General features: G+C 44.6%; 2 protein-coding genes across 9 annotated transcripts in view; one reads left to right on the top strand and one right to left on the bottom strand.

Moving 5' to 3' along the window:
* Nucleotides 1–22467, top strand: part of DLGAP1 (DLG associated protein 1) — a 358503-nt gene extending 336036 nt beyond the window's left edge. For all 7 annotated transcript variants that reach the window (XM_080381374.1, XM_080381373.1, XM_080381371.1 and 4 more), the window contains one exon: nucleotides 1656–22467. In XM_080381374.1, coding sequence (XP_080237500.1) covers nucleotides 1656–1865 — 210 coding nt within the window. In that variant the 3' untranslated portion in view covers nucleotides 1866–22467. The remainder of the gene's footprint in view (nucleotides 1–1655) is intronic.
* Nucleotides 22193–23375, bottom strand: part of TGIF1 (TGFB induced factor homeobox 1) — a 9812-nt gene continuing 8629 nt past the window's right edge. For both annotated transcript variants that reach the window (XM_080381393.1, XM_080381394.1), the window contains exon 3: nucleotides 22193–23196. In XM_080381393.1, coding sequence (XP_080237519.1) covers nucleotides 22630–23196 — 567 coding nt within the window. In that variant the 3' untranslated portion in view covers nucleotides 22193–22629. The remainder of the gene's footprint in view (nucleotides 23197–23375) is intronic.

Below are 23375 nucleotides of genomic sequence, written 5' to 3'. Positions count from 1 at the left end.
GCCCAAGGTACTGAAGGCAAGTCATTTTCTTATCTTCTTTTTTTTTTCAGTATCTGTCAGAAAAGGAAGTTAAAACTGTCAAACATGCATGCACACAAATGCTGGTATATGGTCTTTCATTAGCCTTTACAGTAAAGCGGGTAGGCCGAGTGTTTGCAATTGCATCAATAAGAAATGAGAGCTTTCTTTACAAAAAAATGTGCCTTTTCTTTGCTTCTGAAAAACATTTCAAAGAGTTTCCAACAAAAAGAAGACTATAACGGGTTAAAGGAACTTAAGTAGTGCTGAAGAAAGGGACCTACAGTAGGAAGGTAAAGATTTTAAAGAATTACACTGACTGTGTTCCTGTTTCAACAGTATTTGTCTATGATTTTAGATGGAACAGATGATCTTCTTTCTTAAAAAGGGTAAAAAAAAAAAAAGAAGAAAAAACTTTCTGTGGAATTGATATTTGCAGTTGCCTTTGACCTTTGCCACTGGGCCCTTTGTAAGCAGCATAGATTAATCCTTGGATGGAGAGAAAAAGCAAAGTATGAATAAGTGTAACTAAGCACCTTTATATTTTGAGCCATGGAAGCTGTTGTGAGCAGCATGAAAGAAAACGAAAGGGCAGAATGGGACCTTTGTAGTGTGATAAAATCCCTTCGCTCAGAGACCGTGTTCACAGTTGGAAGGGGATGTAACTTAAAAGACAATCTAATTAACTTGACAAAGTCTTTGTGGCCGCCTGAAATTCAGACCTGAATACACTTTTCTTTTTCGGGAGAGATCCCTCTCTGAGGGGGTTTTTTTGTTGGTTTTGTGTGTGTGTGTGTGTGTGTACATGCACCAGGATATACATAAAAGTCCTCCTTGTTGATCGCGTATCTGGAGCTAGCTGCCACTGTCATGATTAATGCATGTTCTCTTAATGAGTTTTAAGTTTTCCCTACCGTTTTTTTTCTATTTCTAGCTGATTGTAGCTTGTCATTCCTATTTAGCAGGAGGCTAGAGTTTACGAGCTTGCACAGTGAGACCGAAAGTGTGGGATTTTTGAGCAGTCATTAAGCCAGTACAAAATATATACATAAATATATGGTGGTTTTAAAAAATATTTATTCTGATGCACCAGCTGCAGGCAGCTAGTTCCCATCTGCATCTGGGAATGCCAAAGCCACGGTATCTCCGTGTTGCACGAGTGCCTAGCATTATACACGTATAGAAGAGGGTGGCCCAGGAGTCGGAGGTCTCAAAAGTTCCTCTGCCAAGAGCGACATTCGCTCCCCAGCTGCACACGACTGCACTGGCAGCAGGAGGCTGCATCCGAGATGCTCTCCTTTCTAGTCCCTGACACCAGGAGGAGACGCCTGGATCACCCCCACCCCAGGGAGCCGCACTAAGCGGTTAGCAGTGGGGGCTTCAGCCCTGGCAGCGCCGGGCATTTAACGCACCGTCCCTGCGGAGAAGTAGCACTGCGGCCGGCCCTCCCCTCCCCTTTGCCCTTGCTCTGTGTTTATGAACCCTTGAGCACAAAAGCCAGTTCACTGAAGACAGAAAGGCAGATAAGAGCTAACAAACCTTAGGTAAAATGTGTGTTCTAACTACTGACGTATCCTAGTTTTTCCCATCTTTCCCTGAGAAGCTGTATAATGCCATTAACCTTCTGCTTTGATCAGGAGAGAAGGGTCCCTCCTCCAGTGCCAAAGAAGCCATCGAAAGGTCAGGTGCCACTCATACGAGAACGCTCTCTGGAAAGCTCGCAGCGTCAAGAGGCCCGGAAACGGCTGATGGCTGCCAAGCGCGCTGCATCGGTCCGCCAGAACTCAGCTACCGAGAGCGCCGAAAGCATTGAGATATACATCCCCGAAGCCCAGACCAGGCTATGAAGGGATCCAACCGGGAGGACACTCTCTGGCAAGACAAGCCTCATGTATAATCTGCCCCTCTAGGCTCCTGCTCAAGGTCACCATGGAGTATTTGTACCTCCTCCTCCTCTCTCTCTCGCTTTCTCTCCCCTCCTCTCCCTGCCCCCTCTCTCTGTACGCAGCCGCCCCGATGCTCCCAGTGAACTTCACTGCCGTGGCGTAGTTGTCGGTCCTCCGAGAGATGTCCTCTAATCACCCTTCCTTTCTGAAGGTTCGCCCATGTCATCATGATGCTTTGTCACATGTACTGATGCTACTACCACTTTGCCTCATGTAAACGAGTACGATCCATTTTTTTTTTCTGTTTGAAACAAATAAATGCAGCGCTCAGACTTCCACGCACCCACACACCTGTACAGTAGATGCTCCGTTTAACTTACTCATGATCTTTAGTTAACCTAAAGCTAGTCTGTTACTCGGTGTACAGCAATATCAAACTGTAGGGGACTTTGGAAATTTCAGTCATGCAGGGTGATCCTTTCAGACTCTGCCGTCTTCCTCACAAAAGATGAAAGGAGCTATGACTCAGATTCCCTTCTTTTTATTACTGTTTTTTTTTAAAGCAGATGGCGCACTTTATTCTAAACCTCCGAATCACACCTTCTCACCTGAATTTAAGGAGTCACACAAGGGGAGGGGGCTGGGGTGGGAGTGGGGAGGGGGGGAGAAATAAAACACAGCTCTGGGAGGTGAAAAAGTGGAAGTATATCCCACAGGTGAGATGGCAAGGGATATAAAAGATCCTGTGAAAGATACCTGCACACTCACAGCTGCACAAACTGCCTCATTTTTATTTCATCAATCACTACTTAAACATTTCAATCAGCAGAAGATTGTAAATTCGATCTTCCAGGGAAATAATCTATTTTGAAAGGCAATAAAAGAGTGAAAAGGAAGGAGATAAGAAGCAATGACAGTTGAAGAGATAACATAAAAGAAGGATTTTCTTGTCCAAGTGTTAAGAATTTTTAAAATTGTACTGTATTGTCAATTCCTCTTGTATTGTATTGTATGGATTATATTGGTTTAAAAAAAAAAAAAAAAAGAAAAAAGAAAAAAAAGCTTGGTTTTGTTGATGTCTTAATCTCGGTGGGACCATCTGATCTCATACGTCCACGTAGCCACACACGGACACCTGTAGGCGAAATGCTGTACATGGAGCTGCTGATGCTTTTCCAGGCCAAGCTTACTGTGCTCTATCCACAGCCAGTTGTATGCTACAGTTCAGACTGTTTATCACCAAACAGTCTGTATCTTGGAGTAAGTTTCTAATTCAGCCTCTTCTTAATAGTACAGAATACCCATTTGAACAAGAACAATAAAGTATTTTTCACAAGTTATGGGATCAATATGAACTTAATTTTTTTCACAACAAGCCTTCCTACCCTGGCTTCTGCCATTGTTTTGCAGTCATGAAAAATATGCATCCCAAGTAGCTTACTAATAGTGGGGGGAAATGGCAGACAATAGAGCTGGAGAGGAGCCTGAGAGGTCAGACCCTGCGTGTCTGTCCCCCCCAGCTACCCCCTGGCTGAGGCAGGAGCTTGTCCTCCAGCTCGTCTGATGAGGAACGATGCTGACCACACCGCTACCGGAATCTCTTGTGCCAACATTAGGAAAGCTGTGTCAGGCATGTTGCTGAAAGCAAGTTGCGTGCGTGCGTGCATGTGTGTGTGTCTGTGTGTGTACCCGCACACACGCGTGCCTAGCTGGCATGTGCTGTTGAAAGCAGAATTAGTGTAAGCTGGTTTGGATGCTGGGGCTGGTCCGGGGCAGAGGAGCACTCTGTGGGCCCCCAGTGTGTGCGCAGCCCTGTGGTGATGCTTTCTGGACCTTTCCACTGGTCCCTGCGTGCTCTTCAACCCGGCTGCCAGGGCAGGGGAACACGGGAGAGGAAGGCAGGCTGCTTTCTGCTCCTGATGGGAACAGGCACAGGGACGACCCTGCCATGGAGGAGCACAGGGTGCAGACATTGCTGCACACCAACGCTGGCTCTCTATGCCCATAGCTGTTAAACCTGTATGGATGGTCCAACCCGTGAAAAATCCCGCTGCACGGGTGTAATTCTGCAGCTTGCACTTAAAAAGCATTTAAAATCATCATCAAAAAATTAAGGTCTTGCTAAAACTATTCATCGAGATCATGCCAGACAGCTTCTTTTCCTAAGACATCATAGCCAGGTGCTAATTTAATTTTATTCAAGAAAATAGGAGAGGTAATAGGTTCTGGCACCAAGTATTTTCATGAGAGCATACTAAAACCACTAGAGAATTTGCTACCTCTCAAAGCCATTGATATCTGAGCTATGTCTTTATAAACAGGGCACAAATATTTACTGCTGTGGTTTACAAGATAAGGGCTAATAATTTAATACATAAAGACTTTTAACTGGAGAAATCAGAAATCCAGTGTAACCCTAGAGTGCTTTGTGTTACAGGAGCTTTGAAAGGTTTGACCCTCTAAGCATTTGAATACCAGCGTATTTGCTAGTTTTGAAACACTGCGTTTAACTTTTAGCAGCAATGAAACATCACGGTGTTCGCAGTATGTACTAGTGCCAACTGCCACTTTTGAGCATATATAGTCATAGGAAATATTAATTATTCGGAACTCATTTGTACTGAAATATTCAAAGCAGTATCCAGGTGAGAGTCCACATTCACAACTGTGTCGCAGACTTACTTAGTTTTGTGAACGTTTTATGAAAGATGAGTTAAGATTTGGTTGACAAGTGGCTACAGAAATTTATATCCAGCAAGTTCCCCCTTAAAAAAGCAGAAAAGCAAAAGACTATCTAGTCTTGTACATTACAAATTATTGTATTTGTATATCATAGAATATTTTTCATATCTATTTTAAATGAATTTATTCTTAGCTGAATGCCTGTTAGATCATTTGGCGCTGGAGAAGGTATTATAATGTTTGCTTAGTTTTTTAGCAAAATATTAAAGATACAGCCAAGACCAGAAAATATAAAATAGAATAATTCCGCCCCTAGAATGCCACTAGTTAACCACTTGACTCATTTACCAACACTAATGCTAGTATATTTGCTCTATCATCTGTTTTAGTATAATTTGTAACTATTTGTTTTTAGTCTAACCTGCCCAGTGTATAAAATGCCTATATTCTGTTTTACTTCAGGATGAAATTATCACTTTTTTTTTTCTTGGGGGAAATTTTAGAAAAGGTTGGTTTTGTCTCCTGCTTCAAAATTAAAGAAAAAACACAACCAAAAAAAGAAGTATTTATTCTATTTTTTGCAGATGTTTCCATAAAATTCTCATAATCCTTTTGTAAAGAAAGATGAAGAAATGGATTAAAGATTTTTAATATTTGAAAAGGTAAATAGAAATAATTTATTTGTAATATATTTCAGTTTATTTATTGGTGTTCCCTTAATGCTTTGATGTGCACTATCACTTTAATTTAAACTGTATCTTTGTGAATTTATTGGGTTTTTTGGTTTGGGGTTTTTTTTAAGGAAAATGGTCAAATTTTAAGTAACTGGAATGTAAATCACTGGCCTACCTGCATTCCCAAGTGTGATTTTAAAAATGTTTTTGATTAGAAACAAAAGACACAAATTTGAAAGCCTTTAGACAGAGAGTGCTTTTATGGCTTAACAATTTGGGTTTCCATAGGATTATCTATCGGGTTTGTGTGTGGACAGGAAAATGTAAATAGATGAATGTTTCCCATAATGTAAAAAGAGCAAATTAATAAAATAATTAATGCACTGCTTGTAAAGCTGTGGGTTTTCAATGCAAATTCGTTCTCCCGTAACTGCCAAGGCAGTTTTCATTTGATGTGGTCAAGGATAAAAGCAGGACAAGCAGAATGTTTCTCTTAAGCACTCATTGCTTAAGACCAATCCTGCAAAGCCTCATACGAAGCGTCCCACTGAGTACCCTGGAAGTGCTCATCTGCACAGAGTTACTCACAGGTAAATGTTGCCATGATCAAGGCCTTGAGCCTTAGCAAAATCTTCAAAGGCGCTTCTGCACGGAGCCCAGCCAAACCCCGCTGAAGATGTCTGGAGTTACGCTGGTGACTTCAAAAGAAGCGGCAAGAAACCCCCAGCCTGTTTCTTTTTCCCCTCACTGGTTCCCTTCATCTTGTGCTTATCTCTGGTGATGGCTGAAACATGGGAGGTGAAAGAGATCCCTGGCAGAGATAGCTGACTTTCCCTTCCCTGGAATCCTGCTTCCGGATGGGGTTTTTCCCGGTACATGAAATAAAGACAGTCACCAAATCCCATAGAAATATGTCCCGGATGATGTTGGTCATGGCTATACCAGCATTTAAACAGGTTCTGATTCAGTCTATAGAGGCTAATAGTTATATTAATGGCATGCCAGTGCTGCACCACATATCGTCTGCCTGTGCTTAGACCTTCAGCACAGGAAGATCAGGAAGATTTGTGCCAGGGATCCACAGGCAGGGAAACTTCTGCTTAAAAGTTTATTACCACTGAGATGAAGGGATTTCTCTTCATGTGCTGGAATATCTGTTCTCATTGGTCTGATAAACTGATGCACCAGGGATGGAAAAAAATATGCTTTATTATTTAAAAACCTTTCTGAGGTGGCTGGTATCTTTTTGTAACAACAATAGATCAGAGAGCGTAAAATAGCAAATATGTTTCAAGCTGTTCTCCAGAAGAATGAAGAAGTCCAAACCACGGCTCATAGCCCTGCCTTTCATGCAAGCTTAAGGTAAATTTTATCCCTATTTATACTCAATGTTGCCTTCCAGATCAAGTCATGAGCTTTCCCCACAAGCATAGCTTGTCTGTTTGTCTGCCAGAGTCTGTTCTCTCCTGCTAGACATTTATTTTTGCAGCACGCAACAGGCAAATAATATATTTTGACTGTAAGACTGGAGCATCTCACCTGTCAGATCTGTTGAGAGTTGGTGTTGACTGAACTGACATTTTTGACAGCAATTAATAAAAATATTGGCTGCTCTGCTGCCATTGGCATTTGTCATTGGAGTTTTAGGTTTAGACATGATTTGGAGTGCAGTCAACAAGTGAAGTTCTCCCTTCCCTCTATGTGCCACATAACGGGGCCAGATCAGCCCCACCAGACTGATACACAGCTGGGCTTGCACTGAGCAAACCTGGGACCAGCACCCACAGCTGAAACATACTTGCTCCCTTTCCCTTTAGTCTGATGCTATGCCAGTGATCTAAAAAAAAATCACTGTCCCGCCACAGCAAGCTCATTCACAGCCATTTTCCCTTCCCTGTGCTTTTGAATGTGGCAGTGAGGTTTTTACAGCCCCTCTCCTGTGCTGCTGCTTGGCTGCTGTTATGGCAAGAGAAGGTAGGTGCTATCACTTGGTTCATCAGGATACATTTGGATGCCAGCTGCAAAACATGACGTGACCAGCCCTTCCAGCCAGCGGTCAGGCTTTCCCACGCTTGGGTCCCACCAGCGGGCATAACCCCTTTCAGTAGCGTGGGCGAATACAGCAGGTCCTCTATGGCTCTGTGAGTCACACACCCGATCCGCAGTGAGACAAAGGGATGAGGAAAGGAACAGGGCTTCCTGGTAATTGTGTTTTTCATGGTTCTCTTCACTGAACCAGTAACAACATAATCATAGAAATTAGAGACAGAAAAGCTCTGCTGGGGCATTGTGTTAACACTCTGCCAGTTCCAGATTGCAATCTACCGAGTTGTGGCAGGTAAGTCATCACCTCCCCGGCTGTGTTCCACCCAGGGGGAAAAAAAAAAAAAAAGAACATATGAGAGGAGAAAAAAAAGAGATATATATTAAAAAACAAGCTGAGCTGTGACATTGCCACCACCTATTATAGGTGACTTCTGGTGCAGAGGCCTTCATCATATTGACTCTGCTCTGAACAACCTCCATGCCAGGGTGCAGGGCTTTTCCTTATTTTTAGTCAAACAGAATGGAAGCAATCATGTATTTTTTCCAGCAATATTCAAAGAGGAGAAATACTGGAGTGTTGCAGAGCCCCTGGAGAAGGCAGCCGCTGCACAGCCCCTGAGCCACACAGACAACGCTCTGTCATGTTTCGAAGCTGTCAAAGGTTCAGGGAAAGGAGTTAAAGAAAAGCACTAGGACAGAGTGTGACGGATGTTTTATGGGTATCAAATGTCTCACCAAGGTAAGATAAGTCACTTGTGCGAACAACCGTGTGCTGAGGCAAACATCTTAGTTTAGAGATGGTAACTAGGGAGCCGAGATGTTGAATAGCAAAAGGTAACTCCTTCCAATGTAACTAACTTATTTCCCCAGTGGGAATGTCCAGCCTATCACTTATCCGTGGCTTTTTAGCAGAGAATTATCAAAGTCATGTCCTTAAAATAGTATGGCTTATTTTTTCCTATTGTACTGGCTATCGGTGCTCAGAATAGTCATCTAGAGCCACCTCGAAAGCATGTGTTCAGCACTGGATTGCTGCAGTCCTTGAACCAGAACTGTGATAATACCTGTTTTTGCTGTGCATGCTCCACAAACTGAGACGTTGATGTACTGCATGAGTTGGGCTATGTTATTTGTCATCTTATAGCATGTTCTTTTTTCTCTTTTTTTTTTGGAATAAGCGATGGTAATTTCAGTTTTTCTCACTGTGCTCCAGTTTTCTTGCCAGTCTTGGGAAGAAAACTTTCCTACCATCTGAAAAAATGCTGAAACTTCTTTAATTTGTAGCTAGTTCTGGCAAATCATGGCTATGCTAGGCCTAAGGTGGGGGAAATGGATATAACTGATGCACTTCAACATGTGTTGTTCCTCATCTCTCCACTCAATAACTGACAACAAAAGGGAAAAAATTGGTACCAGTCAGGCAGCTCACAGACGATGCACAAAAACTGCAACAGCATTTTGCCATGCTGTGGTACCAAGGTGAAATAAGCACTGGGAGCACCGGCCATGGTACTAAGAGCCAAAACAGGGAGTGCCATGAGTGGCCCTAGGAAAGGAGGAAAGCAGGAGGAAGGAGAGGGACTTGGCAGAAGAGCCTGGATACCAGCAAGTTCATCTGTGACCAAAGCATTTACTGTCACACTGTAGTGACAGCTGAAGGGGGAAATTCCTTCCCATCTTGGAGCGATCTTTCATTAGTTACTTTCTAAATAATCTGACATCCCTCTCCAGTGCATCAGTGCCACCATAACCACGGTTTCCACTGTGCTATTTGCAAGCCTCACATGTGCCAGGGCAGCATGCTCTCAAGGAGCCCCTGGGCCCCCAGCTGAGAGCAGGGGAGATGCAAGTCCCTGGGCAACACCAGGACTTGCACGGGGCAGGGCTTTGTCACATGCTGCTGAAACATTGCCAAGTCTAGGGGAACGTGGCATGGATATAACACAAGCAACGCAACCTAAAAGTAATCCAGGTCAGTTCATGGCTGTTACTTCCGTGAAGTAAGCTGTCATGGTGAGAAAGAAGAGTTTGTAAGAGTAAATCTTGTTTTCATCTCGCTAGCAACTGTTTTAATCCAGCATAAACACCAGTGCTGGGTTTTTAGTGGAGTTAACAGCTGGATTTGCAGTGTTGGGAGAGAGACTGCACCCCAGGCAAGTTGACAGCTGTGAAATTTAGTGGAAGCACAAACATAAAACTTCAGCATCTTCAACGGAAACATATCCATTTGTCAATCTCCGAGTGAGCTCAGGAGAGCTATGCCTAAAACACCTGAATTTTAAGTCATGATCTTGTGCAAGAGGATCCTATGACCTTGCTCACTGCCCTGACTCACCACATAGAAAATACTGCTGTGATTTAAAAAAACGTAAAACCCAGTGCTTACATCAATAAAGTTGTACGAGTACATATAATAAATAACATCTTTCATAAATAGCGTGTATCAATCTGAAAGACTCTTTGAAGTACTCTTTTGTATTACTAACCTAATACTTCAACTGACAACTAGAGGTTTCCTTTTGTTTACATCTTTCCTGGCAATAGCATCGTGACAACAGCAGCCTGTCTGCAAGAATGTACATGGACCTGGGAACCCAGCCATACGTTAGCAAACTGCAGTGCACTCCACGTGTTTCTCGTCCTTTGCTTAATAGCCTTGTGCTTGTATACAGAAGTGGTAAAAAGCTACTTGTGTGCAGTACTGCATTCATTGCAATGATTTGTGTTGATCAGCTTCTCCTAGGCAATGCTGAGGTTTCAGGTAGGAAGCAGCCCACCCTCTGTATTTGCCCCCTCTGAGCTAAAAAAATTTCTTAGTAGAAGGCAGGAAAAAAACCCAGGAAACCAAGCCAAAACAAAGAAAACCCGCTGAAACATGCAGAGTTTATCATCAAAGTGTAATCCAAGCAGATTTTGTTTGTCAACAGTTGCGTAAGCCAATATAGTGATACTCTAAAATGATTTTTAACTGGAAATGTTTTCATGACAAATAGCACATGTGAGTTTAATGCTAATGGTTCAAGGCCTTCCCAAGTGTCAAGTGAGTGCAATGTGGGTGCTGTTGCATTGTCCCTGCCACATGCATTAGCCATAGCTGCCACTGCCATGGTCTGTCAGCTGAGGTGACGCTGTCTGGGAACCTTCCCTCGTGGCACATCCCTGACCCATACGGTAAGAGGACATTGCATGGTAGAAGCCACATGTTTTCTGCTTTACCTCACACTGATGCCAAGTCAGAAAGCCCAACAGAACAGGGTGAAGGAATTTCGTTAAACACCAATAATTACACTCACCTGGGACAGAGGTTTAGCTTTCAACTCATCCAGCTTTTGTTCAATTATCGTTACACCTCAGCTCGCTCTCTCTGATTTTTCAATAGACAACATGAAACTCTGCTTTTACATCTCAAGAGCCAGAGTATTATATTTGCTCTGGACTTTCAGCATTATAAGAAGGAGCAGAAGTTGGATCCGTTTTTTTCTTCCTCTCTCAAAAGGTCAAGGAAACATAAAACTGCAAAAGTCTAATTCTTCTCTGTGTCACATTTGTGTAAGCCCAGAGGACAACATGGCAATGGTATTTTTAATGCTTTTTTTCCCCCTGATTTTTCAGTCCACAGTCCTGGGCACATCTGGTGACAGCTCACACAGTAACATGCTTACTCTCGCATTGCTTCTTGTAAGAAGTTGCTTCTGATGAATATTGGCAGCACCAGAAAGAGTCCCAGCCACTGGGCTGCACGCAAGGTAAGCAGGGGGAAGAGCAGGGGGCCGTGTCACAATGCTTGGCCTCATGGCAGGTTTTCTGGTTCCAGTGCTGCATGGTTATAATCCACAGTATCAGGCACACACATGCATGGTTACTGTTAAATTGTAAATATTGTCAGAAGGTATTCAGTGTGATTTAATATTCCTGTTAGCACACCTCCAAAGCCCCAGCTAGAGAAGCTGCACTGGGCTGGGCTGGACACAGTGCAAATATTGATGGTTTCTGTCTTGCGGTGTTTACAATCCAAGAAGGAGCCCTGCACCAGAGCCCTCTGCTACGATTTTGTTGTTTGTCTTTGGAAACGAATTGTATGATTTAAAGCACCATAAATGAGCATGTCCTTTCTTTTGCCACTACTAGGAGAGCAATTACTTTACAAATAGCTGTGAAGGCAAAGTCCTAGACCTAAAGACTTTATCATCCTGACCAAGAATTAGTCTTTCGATATAAACCCAAAATCCAATACTTTTTCTGCACCTGTAATATACTACAATAAAATATGATCTTATGGCTCCTAAACTCTTGCCAGGTAACAATGATTCAACACGAACAGGGCAAGGCATCGCTTTGCTGCTCCCGAAATGGGACACGCTGCCAGGTAAACTCACTCTAAGCCTTAGTGGAAAAGGCTGCTCCCAAAGCCACCGCATTGATAAGACATGGGTATGTGGTAGTGGTTGTGGAGAAACCCACAGCAGGAATCAGGTAAGTTAACATTACACATGTATATAGCATGAGCAGATGCTATAGAAATGTTTTTTGGCCGGATGCCAAGCGTGCAAGGCAGCTGCAAGTGCGTTGCTGAGGGTGCTGGTGTTTGGAAAGGAAATGACAGCTTCTACAGCTGCGAGCGTCAGCACCGGCACACAGCTTGGCTATACCCTTCCTCCAGATGAGGATAAAACCTCTGCAAGGGAGTCAGGAGCCGCATTCCTCCTCAGAGTACAGCTAGGCACCACTGCCGTCCATCATGCAAGCATAACTCCTTCAGAGTTCAAAGCCAAACTTGCAAAAAACTTGTTATTCCTCAGGGTGCTCTGAAAATTTATGTACTGTCATCTACCTGGGCAATGGGAGGTGTTTACCAGTCTCCTGTGTCAGCTGAGCTCAGGGAGCAGTAATGTGATTACAACACTCGCGCACTCAGAAACAGTTTCTGGCTCCTCATATCTCCTCGCCCAATCTCCAGGACAGCTCACCAGTGTTAAAAAAAAAACACCAAAACACCACCCAGATCCAAACCACCTGAGGTGTGGGCCCAGAATAAACTCTAGTATTCCCATTTTCCCCTGCCATTACAGGCGGAAATTTCATAAATTATATTTTTTCTTCGCACAAGCCTTACCTCATCTGGGGGCAGGGGGAGGCTTAGAGTCAGGGGCTTCACCCGCAGCCAGGTTATACCTGCAAACATGGGGGTGCACGTGGAAGGATGGGCTCACACCACCAGCACTGCATTGCTTGCCTGAGCATTTCAACAAGAGCTGGAAACTGAGATTTAACCTCTTAGCCTCTCCCTCTTCCCCGCATGGGGAAGCTCATACCTTTTTATTGCTGCCCACACTGCTGCACACACAATGCCTCGGGGCCGCTGCCAGCGCTTCCGTCCATGCTGTGCAAACACCGCTGCGCCCTTTCTCCGCACAGACTAATAATAGCGCAGGCCTCGTTCCCCACTCCCGGGAGCAATGGCGTGAGCACCAAGCGGCAACTACAGACAGTGTCCCAAGGTCTGGTTAATGTTTCAGCGCTTGCCCATCACAGGTTGCACTTTGAGCCCTATACAATGCGCCACTGGCAGTCCTGGCGTTTATAGGTTTGTTTCCACTGACCGGTTGGGTGCCTTCTCTTTATTTAAGAGAAGGCTGACACCAGAAATCTCATGTCTTGTCAAAGTGCCTGATCACCACCCGTACCAGTGAAAAAACAGCAAGCATTCTGACATCAACATAACCTTGATTTCCACAGACTTTGGGGTTTTCTGCACGTGAGAAAAGGCTGCAGCATCACCGGACGCCTGGTGAACAGCCAGCAGGGCAAAGTTCTTGTTTCCTTTGTAGTGAAAAAGTTCAGGGCCGGATTTTGATTATCACGAGGAGTAGTAATGTACACAGAGCAGAGATCGCACATTGGGTAAGAATTATCACCGAGGTGAAAAAAACAAACAGACGCAGCAAAATGAACTCATGCCCAGCTGAGGCGGCGCTGCCCCACATTCTGCTGTGTGCAAGCCCATACCTGTGCGGCACATGCGAACCATGAAAAATTCCGGGCCGTGCTCGGGACGCAGCACAGCCTGCCCTGGCACGGAGCGGCACCATGGCATGGCTGCCAGGGGATTGCCGCCAGGATGGCTGCGTGACGGAGGGCTCATCCTGCCCTTCTGACAGTCTGACAGCTTTCTTCAACATGCAAATTAAAATAAATCAGGTGAAGTACTGAAGTCCAGTGTCACGTCACTTGGCTTACATACAAAAAAAAAAAAACAACAAAACCCAAACCAAAAAACAGAGAAGGGATCAAGGGATCTTTATTTTTATTTTCTAGCAGAATCTGCTACCCTGAGCCAGGGTTAGGATGTAAAGCACAGTTGTTTCGAATGTGGTGATAGTTGTACTCCCACACTACACCCAACTTGTCTCTTTACAAGGGTTTGAGCATTCTTTTACAAGTCTGGGAAAGAGGAAAATTCACATTTTACACAAAATTGAAGTCCTGCTTGACAGCTTCCCAGCTGAGGGCTGTGCCCCCACTGTGTCGTTGCTGCATCCTGCCTTGGTTGGGCTCCGGTGCAGTCTTGGCTCCCCTCAAGGTTCCCAAAGGAATTGTTTTGTCTCTTACTGTCAAAATCACCCACCCCCATGCAAATATCCCCCAGTTGGCAAGAGTCATGGGGAGGCAAAACACGAATCTTACATTTAGAGATGAAACATGAACATTACAGCTACTGTGGGTCTTTGGAGAAAAATGCAGCCAAAGGACCAAGTTTGCAGACTCTGCTTGTAAATGCCACAGGCGTACACAAGAAGAGGTCTGAAAAATCTCGTCGCTCTAGGCTTGCACAACTGGGCGGCAAGCAGCGAGGGGTAGAAGCCGTGGGAACTGGCAGCAGGGTGACACAGGAGAGCATCAGGACTGCCAAACTATTCAGCTGCAATCCAGAAACTGAGAGTTGCAGCAAGAGCCATCTTCCCCTGCTCCGCTCCCTGCCCCAGCCCTGCAAAACATTCCCTCTCCTAGAAATTTGCATAAGCCTGTGTACATTTCCTGCAGTCCTTGGGCAACAGATAGAGTTGTGGTTCAACAATTCACGGGATCAAAGGCAGATTACACTCCTGTCGCCGGGACAGTTAAGTTTCTACGCGTGGGCTTTTTAGAGATAATTTCTTAAAAATCAGACTCCAATGTATTCCAGGGAAGAACATGTAGGCAAACCACGTGGGGAAGGATTATTTATTTTGTCTTATTCATAATCGAAAGGTTTATTAGGGCTTTCTCAAAGCCCCTTGCTCCCATCCTGTACCCAGCCAGTGCTGACGGGCCGGGGTTCAGAGCCCGCGCGGTGTCTGCCAGGCTGCCTACAGCCGGGGAGCTCCGAGGGCAGGAGGCCGGGGGGAGGCTCAGCCGGCCCTTCCTTCAGCGGCAGAAAGGGCCAAGGCACGGCGGGCCGGGCTGCGGCCTTGACAAGCGCCTCGCAGGCCATTTCCTCGCCCTCCATCCAGGCCCCTGGCAGCTGGGGAGGAAGCGGCGCGTAATCAGCCCCAGGTGGAGGGAGCCGCCAGCTCCACCAGGGCAGCAACCCGCGCCCTGCCAGGAGCCGCAGGCACTGGAGACCCCATCCGGGGCAGCCCACTGCAGCCCAGGCTGGCCAGCAAATGCAGAAGAGGGCTGGGGTAAGGTAATGATTAAAGGCAAATCTTCGCAGAAGCAGAGGATCCCAAATCAAACTCCCCCTGAGATCGACAAGCATCACAGAGCAGCAGGGTCACGCCACCGATGAGCAGCTTCTGCCAGGCAGGAGCCTGGCTAATGTGGGCATCAGCTGGTCCAGGCTTCCCTCCTCACCCCAACGACCCTGTTGGGGTGCTCAAGGAAACCTGAGCTTCTGTATCGCTGCATTTGAAAGGAAAGGAAATTTCTCACAATGGAAAATACCTTATCTGTGTGCTTATCTGTGTAAATAGGAACAAAAATGATGCCACCTCCCAAACCTCCGTGTGTGCTGCTTATTTAAATTCAAGTTGCCACATTTGAGAAAGCTCAGGGTGGTGCTGGCTGTGAGCACACTCCCCAGTCAGGCTTCACGTGCTGCCCTCCCTGAGACTACCAGCACCCTTCTGGCCTGGGACCTGCACCACTTCAACTGCTCCCACAATCACATCCAGGTGAAGGAATAAAGTGTTGCAGGACTGAGTGGGAACTCTCCCACAGACAGACCTGGATGCCCAGGTTCCCACCACCTCCTCCTTTGGGTCCAAAGAGATGGTAGGGGATGCCACTCTCTCTTCAGAGGGTGACTGGGACATTCTCCCCCGCCTCAAGTGGGGGACATGAACACAGTTGGTAAGAAGTAAGACTCTCAAAGACCCAGAGCACATCTATTATTTTACCAGTCAGGCAATGAAGGAGGCCGTCTGCATCTGAGCAGCCTCCAGAAGCCTGGGGGTAGCCCCCAGGGCCAGGACAGCTGATATGGTGACAAGTCCCAGCAGGCAAAGAGATGAAGTTGGCTGAAGCTGCTTGCAGCAGGACAGAGGGAGCAGGGGGTCAGGGAGGCCTGGTTTGGTAGACGAAGGGAGGTGGAGGTGCTGGTGGCTTTGAAACCAACAGCATATGTTTTGCAGATGTAAATCTATACACTAAAAGGAGATACTTGCAGGGTTTTTTCTCCACATATCACCAGCTAAGGAAGAAAGACTTTTGAGGAAGCCCTTGGAAAAAGTTGGCAGCACATCACTGGAAATACCTTGGCTGAACACAAGCCAGGTAAGTTCAACATGAAGAATGAGTTACAGCAGCAACTGCCTGAGTAGCATTTAATACGATAACCTGAACTCACCTTTTAGTCAAGGCTGGCAGAGGAACGTCTGCCTCACGCCTCAGCTGGTGGGACATCCACCTAGGGAAGACCCGTGGCAGCAGAGCCAGGGCTGCGTGCTGAAACCAGAAATGCCACTGACTTGAAACTAAAACAATCCCTCTGTTTTTGAAAATGCCCAATGTATTTTATTACCCATTGCTTCTCTCTTCAAATTACGCCTGTCACAACACAGAAAGCAGAAGTTAGAAAAAAGCCAAGCTATCTACACAGGGAAGATGTGCTTTCTCTCATGAACAGAAGTTGATTTGTTCGCATCAGAGCAAGATCTGCTGTTGTGGTTAATTTAGTGGGGTAGCAAGGATCAGATGACTTTCAAAACAGTACAAACCAAGTCAAAATAATCTCTAACCTAGTTAAGTGGACTATGCATATCATGTGAGCACTCTCAAGTCAAACAGGGAGAGAGATGACAGAGGGAGAGTTTAAACATGGAATGAGACTAGAAGTACAAAAGAAAACAAAATAAGACATTCAGCACAAGGTCAGGCAATCAGAGCATTGCAGGCTAGAAAAGGAAGTGAAATTACAGGCTCTGGCAAAACAGCTGAACGCTTACTCAGGAAAATTACAAAACTGTTGTGATCCTTACCATAAGTTATGTATCTGCTATCCAGAACAATTTCCAAGACAAGCTACACAAATTCATAAAAGCAAGCTGGAGGATATCATGCTCTTCCCACAATCAGTCAAGTAATATCTTGGGGTTCTTTTATATATACCAGGACCCATATATGTATGGTATCCTTTTATATATATATATAGTCATGGTAAAATCTATAAGGAAGTACCAAATGATGATCAACATTGTCTTCTCCATCAAGAGCTTCTAAAGGGGAGGTCAAAAGGCTGCTGCCAAGCACTAAAATCTAGTCACCAATCAACTGAAAACAATTTTGCTTCTGCAAAAGAGCTAGACCACTAGAGGCAAAGTTGAGATAGGAAAGAATATTTGGTTTATGCTGGAACTAGATAGGGACACATCAGCTAAAGAAACCAAATGGTTTATCCCTAACATAAGCTGCTCTGGCCTTCAGTGTTTGTCAGAGAGGAAGCAGCAGCAGGCTTGAAGTGTATGACACATCATTTCCCAAAGAGCTATAGGGACATCAGAGGCAGGACCAAACATTTGCTATATATTTATTGAACACTATAGTTGTAAAACTACAGCCCTCACAGCGGGGAATTATTTCCTTACTAATGATAAAAATGAATATTCTCAAAAAGAAGCTGAGCCCTACCAACCTGTGAAATGTCACTGATGGCGGAGCTCTGGGAACAGTTGCCAGGGCAATATTTCTCCAAAAGTGTGGCAGCGGTGCAGAGAGGCAAAGACTCAGAGGAGCCACACAAACATACATGTCTACTGCAAAATCCACAGCGCTAGGACTGACCTGCTGAATGATGCAATGAAAGGCTCACCACAAAAACCACGTGCAGGATTTATATATGCCCAGACAAGGGTTCTTTTGCCCCAAGTGTTACACACCTGCAGACAGGGCTCATCACCCAGGGCAGACATTGGCTAGGCTGCAATTAGAGAAAGCAGCCACAGCCCTGGTCTGTGGTCCTAAAGAAGCTGTCTAAGAATAAAGAGGGTTAGATAGTTGTCAGCTGCATTCATTCAACCCACAAGCTGCCACTTGTCCCCTCGTTAAGTGACTAATCCAAAGCACTGCTACCTGCCCGTGTGCATCTTTGCAGGTTTATTACACATATGTAAGCAGCTGAAAGATCAACACTTTTTGTCAAAAATTGGCAGAAACACTGCTATCTGGTGGAATAGGGATTAGCTAGGAGGCAGATGTGACTTACTCATGTCTGCATCAGCTTCAGGAATCGTGATTCATATTACACAGTGAGGCAGCATTGCAGTGCTACAAAGAGCTGTGAAGTTTACCTGTTGTTGGAAGCTATCCTAGTCTGCAAGCCTGTGTAGCAAGACTTGTGACGCTTACCAGTTTCAGTCCCAAACCCAATGCCTCAGAAGGTATTAGAAAGCTTCAGAAAGAAAAGGGAGTTTTAAGGCAAGTAAAGCCGGTTTTGAAGGGACATGTGAGCAAAATGGCTAGATGCTATGGCTTTGAGCTGTCAGCAGGAATGCATGCAAAAATTTAGATGGAGAAAGTAGTCTGAGTCTTGACTTTGTAGTATAGCTAGCATCACTTCATGTGATTTTCTGTGTATGCAGAACTCCAGGAACTCATTGTCACGATAGGGACAGGAATAGACACTGAACCCCATACAGCACACGAGGATGCATTTATTATGTCTGGAACAGCAACAGATTTAAGCGATGTTTTGCCAGAGTGAGTGGCTAATCTAATCTTCAGTCTCAACACTGCAGCTCACAGAAGAGCCCGCGGAACCAGCGAAACAGGATAGAGATGTAACTACTCCCGCAACTGGTGAAGTCTTAAAACATGTCCTGAAAAGTAAACATGTGCTGTATTCATGCCAGTAATCCCTATTCGGCAAAAGCCAGAGGGAAGTTGACAACTGCAGGATGCCAAGAAGAGGAAGAAAAAAAGAAAACCCAAATGAGCTTTAATAGAACTACAAACTACTCCAGGAACAGGTTTTAAGCATTAACAAGAAAACTACGTAAGTGCTTTGAGAAAAATGACAAATTAAAACAGACTTTGACAGGCAGCACACAGTTAACTGCAAATGGCCTAAATACCATAGGTATCAAAGTGACACTTAATAGTGTCATGGTGCACCTGGGCTTCCAGTTGCACTGCACCTTCTGCTGGCTGGGCTTCCCTCCTCTCCAAGAGGAAAACCATGATCATTCCCCACCATCACTCATGTGCTCTCTCTCCTCCGTTTCTGCATACTTCCTCCTGCCACCCCTTTTCCAGCGAGGTTACTACCTGCATCCCCTCTGGCCACGCAGACGGCATCACCCTGGAGCTCGCAGACTGGCTGCACTGCCCTTCCAAAGCGAGTTACCCCAGCTTCGTGCTCTCCCTGCGCCCCTTCCCTCCCCCATAGCACATGAAGCCAGCTGTTACAGCTTCAACGGTTTTATAGACGTGCACATTGACCTCATGGCAGAAGCTGGGAGACGTGTGGGATACCACAAGCCCCCCGCCCCCGCACACACAGGCGGCGACGCCAGTCTCAAGATTCCCTCCCTATTGTAATTATTTTTGCTTTGCACAGAGATTTATCACATGCAGCTGCCGCAACTTGTTTACAAGACACAAAAGCCATGAAAACAAGGTTGACGAAGTCTGCGTGTGAGCCGTTTTCCCTGGCATAGATTTGTCATACCTCTCAGCTCACTTACACCCTGGTTGCCCACGCGGTCTCCAGGAACACAAGGCAATGCCTTCCCTTCTGCAGTCAGCCCAAGCGTGTGTTTTCAGGTCGGGTTTTGACCCAGCTTCTACTGCTTTTCTTTTTCTTATTCCATGTTAAAACAAGTTCCCAGAAATGACTTTTCCTTTGCTCCACCAGGGATGAGTGGCCAGCACATGATGCCTTTGGTTTGTTACTAGGACTCCTGCTCAGGTTGGGATCCTCGCTCCACCTCTACCTCCCTTTGGTAATTTTATCCAGAGTTACTTCAGGTTTCTGCTCTGAAAGAACAGGTTCAGGCAAACTTCAATAGCCTGCACCAAATCTATCAGTGCTAGATTACAGGAAAGCAGGAACTCCCTTTTGATATTATTTTAGCGGGTACTCAATATGAGTAATTTTCTTCCTCCAAGGTAAGTAACACCTCAGGGTAGGGAAAAGTTTTTACACAGTGTGCCAGGTGCTACTCAGCCAAAGGGGTTTGGCTTGTGACTACAGCTGAACTTCTATGTGTAACCTTAACAAGTAATGATTAAAAAAAATAACTGGCCTTAAGCAAAACTGGTCACAAGTGAAGCCCCCAGGGCAAGTCAGTCAGCAAAATGCAAATGCAGTACTCATCACACAGGTAAGACTCTGGTGCTCAGTTACACGAATGCCATTTTGTGTGGCATAATGGTAAATGAAAACAGCGCAGAGCCCACAGGCTTTTACTTTCAATAAAAACTGTTAACCTGAATGGCGACAGCTTTCCTCCTCACCCTATTTTCATTTTCAGTACTGCAGCTGCTCTAGTGGAATTACAGAATTGGTCAGCTCAGCCAGCAAAGCTCAATTTTTTTTTTTCTGAACTTCCTGACATTTTTTTTTTAATTTTATTTTAAAGGGCAGAGTAATGAAGAGTAAAGATCTGTAAGAATGCCCTTTAATGATCAGTCCTCCGCTTTTTCTCTACCCCACAGCACACCAGCAACCTGCTTTAAAGAAGAAAAATAATAGGGAAAAGGAAAAAAAAAGTTCAAATCAAACCATGCAAACATATTTGCATGAGGTTGTTTTTTCCTTTTTCCATTTGTCAGTGCTTGAGGCATGGGTGTAAGGAGTGTTGCAATAAAGCTCCTTCCTGCATGCGGACAAGAAAGCATCTTCCAGACCTTTACTAGACACTCTTCTTTGGGTGTCTGGCACCCTTTGACAACCACCATTAATGTCACAAAAAGATGCCTATTGACCAACTCTTCCCTCAACATTGACTCCACAGTTACACAAAGTGTACTTCCATTTTATTTTATAATTAGCCATTAAAAAACTCAAACAAACAACTAAAAAAACCCATACATAGGTATCCCAGGAAAATTAACCTAGAAATATAAAGTACAGTATGTCCAAACAGACAATACACAAGGCTCTTTCTGGACTCAACATGTTATTCCTTAAGAGAAAGTGTACAGCCATGTCTGACTACGTTCAAAATTATTTTTTCTAGCTTTATTTTGATGGAAAGTATTAAAAAAATCTGTATTAATACAGTATATTAGGATGACTGTTACTGAAGTTGATGCAGACATGAGTAAGCCAGTGTTTACTATTTGTTTTTATATAGAATCATTGATTTTAAACTTTAAGTTTCAAGAAAGGCAGAAGCTCAGTAGATTTCCAGAGTACTTCAGAGAACAAATGAATAAAAGACAAAGCCCACAGCAAAACAAAACGCATACACATTGCAGTCTGAATATTGCAATCTTCTACTCATAACCATATCTTTAAATTCATCAGCTCTGCTGCTCCACAAAGCCCTCCCCCAGCCTCTCAGACAACTGGTTTGTTTTTAAGGATTAGCCAAACTGCTTTTTTTTCCCCTTAGAGGTCTCTCATTTCACTGTTGTTGGAAGGATAAGGGGTGGGTGACTGACATTCAAGCAAGTTGAAATGTGAGCTGTAAGTCTTAACATTTTTCAGTAATAAGTCATTTTGATAGCAAAGTTCTTTGCTGAAAGGTAACTTGGCTTCTGTTGGCCAAAATACACCCCAATGCAACAGGGATCTCTTCTAAATCTTAGCCACCTGTTTAAGTATCTCACCGTGACCTAGCTCCCAGAACTCGGATTTCAACCGTATACAGCCTCTTTATTTCATCTTACTAGAATTACCGAGTCAAAACCTTGCCACTGCTAGTCCAGGAAGAGCAAAGACTGGGAGCCCTTGTCCCTCCTTCAAAATCTGTCGCTAGCAATGTCTAGGAGCTGTATCACAAAGACCTGGAAGAACGTTCACCTCAACCCCTTTTCTGGCCTCATTTCATCTTCAGGAGAACTTCCCCATGGGCTGTCACGTCTCCCAGCCCTAAAGTATTTCTAGGAGCCAAAATCTGGAAGTCTTAAAGGGGACTGAGATATCCCCCTGAAATTTAGTAAGAGTTGCCTACATAGCTTCCTCTGATCCCTTAAAAAAATTTCAACACAGGAGAACAGTCAGATACTTCTGGCCCAATTTTCAGCATTCCTTTTAAACATCTAGTTAACAACAACTGCTAGCATAGCTCTCTAAACCAAAGTAAAGTCAGTACGAGCTAAAAAATAGTTCTCACTTCCATTTATTTCAAGAGTAAAGTTGTGTTTTCTGCAAAGCTCGTATTCAACAAAATACTCTGTATACATGCATTTTTAAAGAAAATATTTTATTACATTATGGGAAAAAAGCATAATCATCCAAAGTTCATATTGTTAAAAAAATTGAAAATTTATTTTAAACAGCATGTCGGTATATTCTGTTCCACATGGGAATGATAAGAAGACTCTATATCATTACTAGATATTGCACAGTCTGAAAGAAACAAAAACAAATCACATGATCTTGGGAACCATCTCACATTATGAAAAACCTACAAAGAAAACATTAAAAAAAAACCCAACACACAATCCTTTCTTTCTACAGTAGCTTTTAAGTTTATAATTCTTGGAATGACCATATTCCACTGAAGACCATCTCAGTGACAGGAAGCTTCATTTCAGCAATCCCTTGTGCAAATAAGATTAATAAAAAAAATAATAATAATGCAGTAAGTCTTTTGATATTGTGTGGGTGGCAACAACCACACAGCTGTTAGATCCCTGCCTGGAAAAACAAAACGGGGAAGGAGAAGGAAGGGGATTTAGGCCATAAGTTTTGCCTGCAACTCCATCTCTGCCGCCCTTTTGAGTGCAACATCCACCAGTAGCTGAAATCCACTAAAATCCTGGTTAAGGTCTGGTGGGGTTGGAGGAGGAGTGTTAAACAGCCCACTTTGTGCATTTGTACCAGATCCCAGTTTAGATGCGTCCTCGTGGTAGGAGAGGGAGTTGTCTGTGAAGCCGTTCACTGGGGGCTGCTGCAGGTCCATGGTCTGGCCTGCATCAGCTGGCTGGCAAAAGTGGAAAGGGGCGTCTTTCAATGCAGTCACAGTCGTGTGGCAAATCACTGATGGCCGAGCCAGAACTGATCCTGGGGAAGCCAGCTTGGAAGAGGACACAGTCTTGCTGAGCGGTGTGGCAGCAGGAAGGAAGGCAGACTCCTCCAGCAGGGGAATGTAGTTCTTTGTGCCGATGGAAGACTCCACCAGGCCACCCTCGGGAAGCTTGGTCCCTCGCCGGGAGATAGTGAACTGATTTGGGTCTTTGCCATCCTTCCTCAGCATGTCAGGTAAAAGCCTGCGGCGTGCATTGATAAACCAGTTGCAGACCTGGGAATATAATGACATCTTAATTTTCTACCTTCATTCATTTCCAACTATGTGCCGTTAAGAGTCATTGTGTTAGATTAATGAATCCCTCCAAGCAGTTTCCTTAACTGCAGAACAAAAGAAAGACCTACTGACAAGTTCTGACATGCCTGGCAAAGGCCCTTCCTTTATCCCAAGCT

This window comes from Falco punctatus (genome assembly GCF_963210335.1).
Source record: "Falco punctatus genome assembly, chromosome: 3".
NCBI lineage: Eukaryota > Metazoa > Chordata > Aves > Falconiformes > Falconidae > Falco > Falco punctatus.
This window is presented reverse-complemented; position numbering and strand designations above follow the sequence as displayed.